General features: G+C 41.9%; 1 protein-coding gene across 1 annotated transcript in view; it reads left to right on the top strand.

Moving 5' to 3' along the window:
• The window catches only part of LOC139459687 (adenylate cyclase type 3-like), a 61,249-nt gene that overhangs the window by 31,075 nt on the left and 17,755 nt on the right, over positions 1–12,419 (top strand). The window contains exons 5-11 of the mRNA XM_071241312.1: positions 4,760–4,871; positions 5,077–5,204; positions 6,874–7,032; positions 9,509–9,647; positions 10,645–10,785; positions 11,155–11,249; positions 11,775–11,936. Of these exons, the coding sequence (XP_071097413.1) occupies positions 4,760–4,871; positions 5,077–5,204; positions 6,874–7,032; positions 9,509–9,647; positions 10,645–10,785; positions 11,155–11,249; positions 11,775–11,936 (936 nt within the window). The remainder of the gene's footprint in view (positions 1–4,759; positions 4,872–5,076; positions 5,205–6,873; positions 7,033–9,508; positions 9,648–10,644; positions 10,786–11,154; positions 11,250–11,774; positions 11,937–12,419) is intronic.

Genomic DNA, 12,419 nt, shown 5'->3' with positions numbered 1-12,419 from the left:
ATGGGAGCGATGTTTGTCCATGTTAAGGGACATGATGTATCGAACTCTAAACGAATAGACCTAATGGCCTCAGCGACATGTTTCATAATGTAATCTCAAGGTTATAGGGTGTTCAATAAAGCAACAATGTATATGGTTTAGTGACAAAACATGATCGCAAACCAATTAGTACCATTAGTTCGTCATATATATACCATGTGTCAAAGGATGTTGATGACATCCTCAACCAGGGCTGGTCTTTGAAGACCACTAGCCCATAACGATAAAATATGTTCACCTATTATCTTATTTGAATCAATGGAAAGTAATGAACATTGCTAAACCTGCAGACGCCGGGACGAATGGCCACCATTAGTGAAAGTGTACATGGTTGGTACCAGAGTTGGGATATTAACTAGGTTTATGTAGGAACTCCAACATAATTCATTGATGATGAAGGGAGTTATTGCTATGAGGAACAAAACCTCGTCTGTTGTTGCAATGTCAGGTACGACGGTCACCTATCCATCTGTATGTATAATGGACGCCGACATGTGTATGGAAGAACGCTGGTGTACAATTATCGCTGAAATATTACTGGGGCATGAAACCAGAGCGTGGTTGAACAGGAAGAGATTTTTGTTTATGAATAAGTCGATGTTTGATAATCAGTTACGTCTATCTGTTTACAGTGGGAGTCGGAAACTAACTCCATATTTGGGATTTATGCGCATGGTGTGTGTGTAACCTAAGAGGTTCTCTATAGACAAGAGAGTTTAGTTTACATTATGAATGGCCATATATTATCATAGGGATTGTGTTGTGACAGAACATATTTCCCTATATAGCTCAATTTGAAAATGGTACTAAAAGTCAGGAACTTGTCCGTGTAGACACACACACACACACATACACACACACATACACACACGCACACATACACGCACACACACACACGCACACACACACATACACACACATACACACACGCACGCACGCACGCACGTACACACACACACACACACGCGCACACACACACGCACGCACGCACGCACACACACACACACATACACGCACACATACACACACGCACGTACGTACGCGCACGCACGCACACAGCACATGGACAAATGTTTTTATTTTCATTTTACTTTTAATATGATGGTCATCATCACAATAGACATGAATTTTGTATCTCCTGACTTGTCCAGACAATTCTGTTACCATACCTGTAATACTGGAGCCGTTTCGTGAACAATTGTGATCTTTGCGATAGAAGCAGACATTTGCCACAGTTGTAGGTAATGCCTTTCCAAATATTTTCAGATATGGGGCAAACACCCAAACATCCAATAAGGCCGCAATGGTGCAATGAAATTAACGTATATTTCGTTAGAGCATGACCCGCAACCTAAAAATATATAGAGAAAAATGAACATTTTGGAATGTATTTACTCAACACTACATCTTTAAAGTAAGTAATTATATTTTAGTAGACTATTTGTTCTGATTTAGATAAGCTTATGTGTGAAAAAAATGTTCACACATGGGAGGCATTTCTGAGAACAGACGAGAACAAACAGAACTGTTCATGGTCTTGGCTGAACAAGTTATATCATTAGAATGTGGAGATAAAAAGAAATTAAGCGCTCACGGCAAACCGGTTCTATGTAACAAAGGGTCAGATGTTGTGATCATCTGCATCAATGTTCAGATGAAGAAACTGACATAAGACTCCTTTTGCACATGTCTAATACTGCCTGACTGGGTCATGGTAGGGTTTTAATTCGAACAGTTGATACTGATGTCATTGACCTGTCACTGCATTGTTTGACAGAATAGATGTGTCTCACAACTGGATAGCTTTCGGAACTGGCAAACAATTAAGATATTTGGCTGTTCACGTCCTTGTCGGATTCCATGAACCAGAGAGCTTTTCTTGCAATAACTGGCTGTGACCCGACGTCTTCTCCAGGGAAAAGCAAAGAGACAGCTGTGAAAACATAAAATGTATGTGATGAAGCCACACAGGCTTTCAATCTCATTGATTATGTACCAACCAAACAGGATGTGGCGAACATGAGGCCAGTCATTCAGCGTTTTGTGGCTTCAATGAATAACTGGGCCCGTATTTGTACGCGAGTTGATGAGGCAGCAAAGACTTATTCTCTAAGAAAGGTAGATGAATTGATTCTTGTCCTCTCCATCTGCTGCATTGTACCAACACATCAAAAGAGCTGGTCACTGTTGGGGACGAGGTCTGGAGGTCGTAACAGACCTTTCCACACCTACCGAGAGGGGATGGGTAGTATCAGCAGCACATGGCTATGGCCTTTGTGGACTACACTTCCACAAGCTTCTTAGTCATGCCCAGAGTTTCTGAGATGTAGCTGTAAGGCTGATAGGGGATGGGTAATATCAACAGCACATGGCTATGGCCTTTGTGGACTACACTACCACAAGCTTCTTAGTCATGCCAAGAGATGTAGCTGTAAGCCTGAGAGGGGATGGGTAATATCAGCAGCACATGGCTATGGCCTTTGTGGACTACACTACCACAAGCTTCTTAGTCATGCCAAGAGATGTAGCTGTAAGCCTGAGAGGGGATGGGTAATATCAGCAGCACATGGCTATGGCCTTTGTGGACTACACTACCACAAGCTTCTTAGTCATGCCAAGAGATGTAGCTGTAAGCCTGAGAGGGGATGGGTAATATCAGCAGCACATGGCTATGGCCTTTGTGGACTACACTACCACAAGCTTCTTAGTCATGCCAAGAGATGTAGCTGTAAGCCTGAGAGGGGATGGGTAATATCAGCAGCACATGGCTATGGCCTTTGTGGACTACACTACCACAAGCTTCTTAGTCATGCCAAGAGATGTAGCTGTAAGCCTGAGAGGGGATGGGTAATATCAGCAGCACATGGCTATGGCCTTTGTGGACTACACTACCACAAGCTTCTTAGTCATGCCAAGAGATGTAGCTGTAAGCCTGAGAGGGGATGGGTAATATCAGCAGCACATGGCTATGGCCTTTGTGGACTACACTACCACAAGCTTCTTAGTCATGCCAAGAGATGTAGCTGTAAGCCTGAGAGGGGATGGGTAATATCAGCAGCACATGGCTATGGCCTTTGTGGACTACACTACCACAAGCTTCTTAGTCATGCCAAGAGATGTAGCTGTAAGTCTGAGAGGGGGTGTGGGTGGGTTGGGGTGCAGAGCAAGGTGTGACTGGCACATTTAATTGGTTCATTACATTGCAAATGTCGTGGCAACTGTGATCACATTTAATTGTCCCTTGCCAACCAAAACCATTTGTCATTTACTGTATATTTCAACAGATACAAATTTTGTCCTTCAAATATTCTGTTGTTGCCATTATATTCACCATATTAGTATACAATATTGGTATAGTTAATTGGCCTTCATGAAGCATGTCTTAAAGATAAAAAGTCTATTGTGATAAGATTATTTACTTTACAGATAGGTATCTGTTGGGTAAATATAGTCCAAAATGTTCATTTTTTATATATTTAGGTTGTGGGTCATGTTCACATGAAACATGGGGACACGGGTGGCCCAGTCGTCTAAGGCGCCGCGATTCGCTGTGCAGAGTTGCATCCCTTGGGCACGCCAGAAACCTATGATTGTGGGTTCGAATCCCGGTTCGCCCCGATTATGTTTCTAGGTTTGTCAGCATCATACCCGTGCTCGTGGGTTTCACCGAAGTGGTAAACGTCTGAGACCTGCATCACTTCGTGCTTTCCTCCCACATGAAGCTGACACGCCGCGATATAACTGGAATACTGTTAAAAGCGGCGTTAAACCAAACTCACTCACTCACTCAAACTCACTCACATGAAATATACTGGAAGTTCATTCCTCAATGGCGGCCATATTGGATTTGGCGGAGTGGCCCCCGTATCTGAAAATATTTGGAATGTCATTACCAACAACTGTGTCAAGTTTCATGCTTTTAAAGAACACAATTGACCCTGTATATATCACGAAACAGATCCACTATGATAGTCGTATATGTATTTGGAATCACATACACAGTGGCTCGTTCCTAGTACTCCATAACCCATAGACCCTTTGGATCCCAACCCCCAACAACTATATAGTACAATAAGAATGGAATAACATAGTTTAAGAGGACAACATAGAGAGGTTATTAAATCTGTAGGATATAGTTTCATGGTCGACTGATCTACAAATAACACATCTTCATAGTTGGATACTTTCACTTTTAACATTTTCCAATTTTCTTTCTTATTGGGCTAAAAACTCCACTATATGAAACTTTTTGTCACGGCGAATTAATTTTTGATTTTTTTTCACACCAGGAAGGTTCTTTGCAAATACTAGGGTAACAGCAATATTTTAAACCAAGACAATATTTGTCAAAAGAATAATTGACTGTGCGGCTAAATATATTCACCTTGTCTTACCGGACATAAGGAGGTGTATTCTGATGAGGAATCATTAGTTTCAAACATTATTAAATGTCTTCTTACATGAATTGCCAGGCCAAGTTTGATATAGGCTTTTTGACACTCTGGTCATGGGAAGGTAACTTTTTTGTGCCCAGCAGTGTATCTGACCAGAAACATATTTTCTTTGACGCCAAACTGAATAATGTTACACCATCATTTCCAAAAACACCCCTTGTTGAATACATTCACAAAATTTGTTTGTCCTTCACTGCTGTACAGTGTACATAAATGGTCTGTAGCCCTAGTGAATTTATCCACGCTGTATATTCTACTCTTTACAGCATCCTGTTTGCCGACATCGTGGGGTTCACTGCCATCTCCTCCTCCTGCACTGCTGCGGAGCTCGTCAAGACTCTAAATGAATTATTCGCTAATTTCGACAAGCTCGCAAATGTAATTTGAAACTCTTTCAGCATTTTACAAAAGGCATCTTTTACTAACTGATTTGCAAAAGCTGTACGAAAGAATACACAGAACATTCTACAATGATAACGTATGACGTTGAACAAAGCGACATATCTAAAAATACAAATTCCTTTTGTCCAAATTATTATCAATGTATTCATAATCAAGTGTTTTACTTTCTATCTACTTTTAGAAGTTTCACCAGCACCGGATCAAGATTCTGGGGGATTGCTACTACTGTGTGTGCGGCGCCCCCGATCCCCGATCCGACCACGCCCTTCTCTGTATACACATGGGTCTCAAGGTCGTCGACGCCATAACGTATGTAAACCCGCCACCCTTCTCACGACAGGGGACCGGAGACATAGGCTTCACATAGTATACCTTCGGAGTGAACAGCGGACGCTTTGTCCACTGGGCCATCTGACCGCCTCCTTATACTTTTGATGTTGTTTTCTCTCGAGGGACTCGTGGTATCTTTTATCATTGCCAAGCACATTCCTGCTGACATTTAGAAGGTCGGTTGTTCCTGATTAGAATGGATGATGAGCTGGATATTGCAGCCATTTGTCGCCATTCTTTATTACAAGTCTGTGCATGGCCATGAACCAAATACGATTCCGCATTGCTTGACAAGAGTGTCTGGCATTACTCTTTCTCGTATTTCCCTTTTTTAAGTGGAAGACCTGGCTCGGCCAATTGACAGTCTCAGCAAATTTGATTGACATCCTTCAAACAGTTTCTTGATGTGCTGTTTTCAGCAATTACAAAGGGACAATGTCTCCGATTCACACTGGTTGTAATCAAAACGTACAGACCTAGGCAGTTTGGAATAATTTCATGACATCACCTAAATAGATCCCATTATTTCATAATATCCCCTGAATAGATCCTAGTATTTCATTGTATCCCCTTAATAGATCCAAGTATTTCATGATATTCCTTGAATAGATCCCAGTGTTTGATGATATCCCCTGAATAGATCCAAGTATTTCATGATACCCCTTGAATAGATCCCAGTGTTTGATGATATCCCCAGAATAGACACTAGTATTTTATGATATCCCCTGAATAGATCCCAGTGTTTGATGATATCCCCTGAATAGATCCCAATGTTTAATGATATCCCCTGGATAGATCCCAGTGTTTGAAGATATCCCCTGTATAGATCCTAGTATTTTATGATATCCCCTGAATAGATCACATTGTTTGATGATATCCCCTGAATAGATCCTAGTATTTTATGATATTCCCTGAATAGATCCCATTATTTCTTAATATCCACTGAATAGATCCCTGTGTTCGATGATATACCCTGAATAGATCCCAGTATTTCATTGTATACTCTGAATAGACGCCAGTATTTCATTATATCCCCTGAATAGATCCCATTATTCATGATATCCCTTGAGCAGATCCCAGTGTTTGATGATATCCCATTAATAGATTCCAGTATTTTATTGTATCCTCTGAATAGATCCCGGTGTTGCATGCTTGGAGGAAGGGATAAAATGTTGAAAGGGTGTTGAGGCTCTGTTACTGTGTTGTGCGCTGTGTGCTGTGTGTTGTGCGCTGTGTGCTGTGTGTTGTGCGCTGTGTGGTGTGTGTTGTGTGCTGTGTGCTGTCTTATCCCGATCTGTGGACTGGCACAGAGTCGACTATTTTGCTGGCCGTCATGAACTAACGTACATTCATGACAGACGTGTTGGTGTGGGCACGGGTGACCCAGCCATCTTTGTCGCCGGAAGATGCTGTGCAGGATTGCATCCTTTAGACGTGCCAGAGATCTATGATCGTGGGCTCGAATTCCAGTTCACCCTTTTAATGTTTCTAGATTTGTCAGCACCACACACGAGTTCGCGGGTTTCGCAAAAAATGGTAAGCGTTCCTCCCACATCAAACTGTGATATAACTGAAATGTTGTGCAAAGCAACTCACTCAATGTAACCAGGAACGAACCAGTGTGAATCATGACATGCTTTCGTTCCAGATACGTGCGAGAAAAGACCAAGAGAGACGTCAACATGCGCGTAGGAATACACACCGGCGCAGTGTTAGGAGGAGTGCTAGGGCAGAAGCAATGGCAGTACGACGTATTAGGAAAGGAGGTGATCCTAGCTAACAAGATGGAGAGTGGCGGAGTTCCTGGGTAGGTGGCCATATCCGTGCGCATTCGTGACCAACTCCTGTTATTCCGGGACAAGCCGAATAGCGACTCCTACCCCTCTCGTGGCCATTTTTGCGACCGGGATCTGTCTTAGCTCAAACGGGCATACCTAAAACAATTGTCAATTCGTTGCGTAATGGTTCACATATATTTCCCCATATAGTATATACGCAATTTAAAGCTCATCAAGACGTGCGGAATTATACAGTATGATTGAACACATTTAACTGTGTCTTGGGTATATTTTTAGATGCAAGACGTGTAAAATCAAAAATGAATACTGAGGGATTCTTTGATGAAGTACTTGAAATCATACGCGCATTCTGATTGGTTTGCGTATTTTCGCACATAACATTCATCGATAGGGGGACGAGTCTTCTTGCAGGTTACGGAAAGGGGCGAGTGGTGACGAATGATCCGTGCGGCGTCAGGTAGCAATAAAGACAGACTTGTTGTGAGTGGCCAGCACGGATGCTACCTGAGGCGGGACATGCTGCCATGTTCGCGATCATATGGTGTCAGCACTGGTATACTGTTATCCATTCGAGTAGTTTTCAGCGCCGTGTTGCCTTTTGCGTCCAGTGGCGTCCGTTTCGGTACTATAACATATATGCATACTTGGCCCTATAGAGTAGTGGTTTCTGGTGTCAAAATTTGGAACAGGTCTACCGAAGTTATTGCAAGGTGGTATCTTTGGAAAGCTTTTAATTTTTAGCTATCATAACCAATGTGGCCAGACTTGAAAGTGTCAGGGGTCATGTCTTTCTTTGTGTGTGTGTGTGTGTGTGGTGTGTGTAGGTGCGTGCGTGGTGCGTGCGTGTCGCGTGTTTTCGTGTGTGTGTGTGTGTGTGTGTGTGTGTGTGTGTGTGTGTGTCGCGTGTTTTGGTGTGTGTGGGTGTGGGTGTTCCCGATATACATGCAATTTCTGAAAAGAGCCCTACAGCTACATATGAATAGATATATCTTCACTATGAATAGATACCAATATTTTATCAAGTTGGAGCATGTTTATGTTGCTTCTAGCACTGCTATATCGACCCATGTCGGATTTGTAGCTATTCTTGCTTGAAATTCAATGTTGTATCGCGGATCATTCTTAACTGCAGAGCACACTATAAGTACACAACCATGTACTTGGTATCCAAAGAAACCTCGCAGATTCTTATTTCAGAAATTTTTTTTACAGGACAGTAAATGTTAAGACACATGGCATTTTGGGCGTTCGCATGGTAACCATGTATTTCAACTGAATGTCATTATCTCGCTAAATAATATTAACATGTTATTAATATTAAAGTGTTCATGCAATAATGTACCCTTTATACATGTGGATAATTATCTTAAAGGTCAAAGGTCATTCATAAGTTTTGTAGCTAATCTTGACTAAAATTGGATACTAGTATATGATTACAATATGGTTTTTGGCGACGTTTCCATGGTAACCAGGACTTTTAATGATTGTCTAAGATTTTTAAGAAATCAAAGATAACGTTAAAGTATCACTGTTTTATATGTCTTGGGGCTGATTGTATAACTCGACTGTCTACAAACATGCACATAAAAAACCCAAAGGTAAACAATTCAAGCTTACACGAATACGCTTGATACTTTCGTAATCAGTGAAGTGTTTTGTACAGTATACCACACAACTTGTAATGTACACGACATTTGTTTTATAAATGTATGGGCGATGTACGTTTGTGTTCGTTATAGTGGATTATGATATTCAGACATAGAACTCCAAGCTTTCCAACGATACCAAATACATCTTCCCGTAGACCTGTCTCCTTATTTTTGCAAGAAACCTGGAGATGGCCACGGTTTTCTCAAACGAAGTGGACGCGGACACTTGGGGGGACATTTGTATTTATATAAATATATTAAACAAATTCGTGTTGGGAGAAGGAAGTATTTAGTTTGTCCCAGTTGCAAGTCTTGATACTGATATCCATGTCCAGATGTCTTTACTGCCGTAATTACTTATCCGGAGCCATTACTCTATTTGGTATGATTGATTTTTAGCAGCAAATTGATTAGATATTTGTCGGCTTATTTATCCATAGTGGAGGGGTTTTATGTTTTTTTATTGACATATGACACAAAATGATCGATGTCATGTTTCCCTTGGTGATGTGTGGGCATCGTATACCTATTAGGGTTCCGCCATGATGGTTTGTGATAACAATAATTTCCTGAAATAAGTAAAACGGAAAAAAGAAGAATTGTTCAGCACCTCCTTTTAATGAAAAAGCAGTGGTCTAAAACATTCAGTGTTATTCCATTATAGACTGCCCATGCAACCTCAATATTTTCAACATCTTCGTTCAATGTCAATACTTTTATTTAAATGGAATTTAATACCCGGGAGTTAATTTTTATACATGATCTAAAACCCTAGTCATTCTGTAAATGTGTTGCACGTGTAGGCATGACATGTGACGTCAGACTTTTTGTCCAGGCGGGTGCACATCTCGGAGACTACCAAGTCATTCCTCCACGACGAGTTTGAGCTAGAAGTGGGCCACGGCGCCCAGCGAGAAGACTACATCCGTCTCCTGGGCCTCAAGACGTACCTCGTCAAATCAGTCCTCAAACCGGTAACTGGTCACCTCTTTGTTTGACGTTAAACCATCTTCTGTCAGGTTTCACACCTTGCACTGTATACCACAAGCTTTACGTTGAGGCTGCACATATGTGAATGACGTGACACCTGGGAACAACAAACTAACAAAACAAAACTTAGGATCCGGGTTTGGGTTCGATTCCCAAAACGGGTATATGTCTAAAAGACACAATTGTTTCCCCCAGCGTGATAAGGCTGGATCGTTGCATAAACCTATACCTGTCACCCACACATTTAGTAGACGATTTGTTTTGATTCTGGACCAGACCATCCAGTGATTGGCATCATGAACATCGACCTACGTAATTGGGATATGATGACATGCATCAACCAAGTCAGCGAGCCTGACCACCCGATTCCGTTAGTCGCCTCTTACGACAAGCATAGTCGCCTGTTAGGGCAAGCATGGGTTGCTGAAGGCGTTTTCTAACCCGGATCTTTTGTGGGTGATTGGCATGAAATGGATATACGTATTCTTTAACATCTGATGAACAATGATTCAGTTCAGTTTATCGTTTCCAAGGCCATATAACCCATATTACATGGAAGCAGATCATGCAATTATATTACATTACACATGCCTCATGATATTGAATAACATTAGTACATTTCTGTTCTAGTTATTAATGTAATGTACATATGTTTTGACAGATGAAAATGTTCTGAAATCTGTTTACAATTGATTAAGACATCATATCTAGGATGTGTTAAGAGTGAGTGAGTGAGTTTGGTTTTACGCCGCTTTTAGCAATATTCCAACAATATCACGGCGGGGGACACCAGAAATGGGCTTCACACATTGTACCCATGTGTGAAGCCCATTTCTGGTGTACCCATGTCGGGATTCGAACCCGGGTCTTCGGCGTGACGAGCGAACGCCTTAACCACTAGGCAACCCGACCGCCCCTAGGATGTGTTAAGAAGTATGGCAGTAAGGAGTAAGGGAATCGTGGAAATTGACTGTGTTTCAGCTTGAACCAGACCAAGTTAACGGTACTGACTTCAAGAACGACAACCACATAAACGCCAATGGCTTCTCCAAGAAAGGATCTCCTGGAAAGAGTCCGACATTGGAACAAGAGGAGGATGGCATCCCCATGAACACATATGAGGTAAGGACGGGTGTAGGGAGATATTGTCTGATACCTAGAACTTTCAAAAACATCAGCTTCTTCTCAAACATGAACGCGTGTCGTATCCGTAGAAATAACGACAGGGCCTACTCGACTCATGTATTTGAGAAAATATTTCATGTTCTGAAGCCCCGAAACATGTTCTGTCTATAACTAATTTCGTATTTTAAACCTAATGACAACTTATCAATACACACAATAAAACCACGATAGTCTGGACCAGAGACTATATGGTCTCTGTCTGGACGTTAAGGGAATTTGATAGGGCTACATATATGTCGTTTCAATAGAAACGGTGTCGTTCGGCTTGGGTTTCGCCTTATCAGGAAATAATGTTGCTTTTTCCAGCCATCTGGTCAGCGGCATGACGGTGATTTCGGGGATGAAGGGGAAAAGCTGGAACAACGACTTCAAGAGGCACTACTGGAGAGAGATAATGACGCGTGAGGCAATCGTGTTGTGTAGAGAGGGGTTGGGCGTAGAGACCACATGGTGTTTCCATCTACAGGACGACCTGGTTTTTTTTGTGTGCGCAGTCTTCCGTATTCAGCTGTGTGTAGAAAAATATGCTTGCTGATGGTTAATTGATTGATCAGCACGCGGTTGGTCACGGACTGCGGGTAACAGGCTCTTGTCAACACTGGAACGTTACCAGCGAGATTGATCGAGATCAGGTTATCGAATAAAATAACATCCAGAAATGTCTTGACAAAAATATTTATGCTTCAGACCATTGAACGAAATAGAAATGGTCGGCAGGAAAATTACGTTGGTGCGATGTGTTTTTCTGTTCAATCGTAATTGAACATAAACCCAATGAGTTAAGCGATATCAGGTAGCTTGGTCCCATATGGTTAATCGCTGAAGAGCCTGGCTGTTTGTTGCACGCGGGAGATGAAATAACATACACTTGCTGATCCCGTTAATTCATTTAAATATTAATACGCTCTTCGTTGATGTTTTCACAGGGGTGTTTCGAAGCAACTGTATCATCTGAGCATGCGCTTTACTGACCGGAAGTTGGAGTCACGTTACCAGGGCAGACGAGAAAGGTTCAGCGACATGGCTTCAGTGGGGCTGTGTTTGATCGCATTGTTCACGTTTCTGGCGCGACTTTGTGTTTTGCCTGTGTAAGAATATAATTGTATTGCATAACGTAAACCATCTTCCCGAGGCAAGAGCTTCCACTAGCCTTTTTATCAAAGTCTTGTCCCTCCCAAAAAACACACCAAAAAAAAAAAAAAAAAAAAAAACCAACAAAAAAACGAAAAAAAAGGTCCACAGATGTTTCAGTAAGAGTGGAGATCTTAGTTGTAATTTTCCTGTGTTTTTCGTGTTGTTTCTTGGACCTTTCAGTTGATGGTTTGACAGTAGCGGGTATTTCAGGGGCTGGTGTAGCTGGGGCTATCGCCTGAGTCTCAATTTGAGATGCTGAAGACCTTTCACATGGACTGACGGAATGATTTGTCTGACTGTCAGATGCTGCAGTCATAGTCAAAGTGTGTTCAGAGTATGTCCAGGTCAAGTCAGTCTGACATTCTATAGATCTAGAGGTAGAAGGGCGGAAACTAGGCTTTGATATAGGCCAGTGGACACGCTTGCCTCGAGAAGAT

This window comes from Haliotis cracherodii, unplaced genomic scaffold (assembly GCF_022045235.1).
Source record: "Haliotis cracherodii isolate W230 unplaced genomic scaffold, xgHalCrac1.p SCAF_1, whole genome shotgun sequence".
Classification (NCBI taxonomy): domain Eukaryota; kingdom Metazoa; phylum Mollusca; class Gastropoda; order Lepetellida; family Haliotidae; genus Haliotis; species Haliotis cracherodii.
Note: the sequence above shows the minus strand (reverse complement) of the source record. Positions and strands in the feature narration are given on the sequence as shown.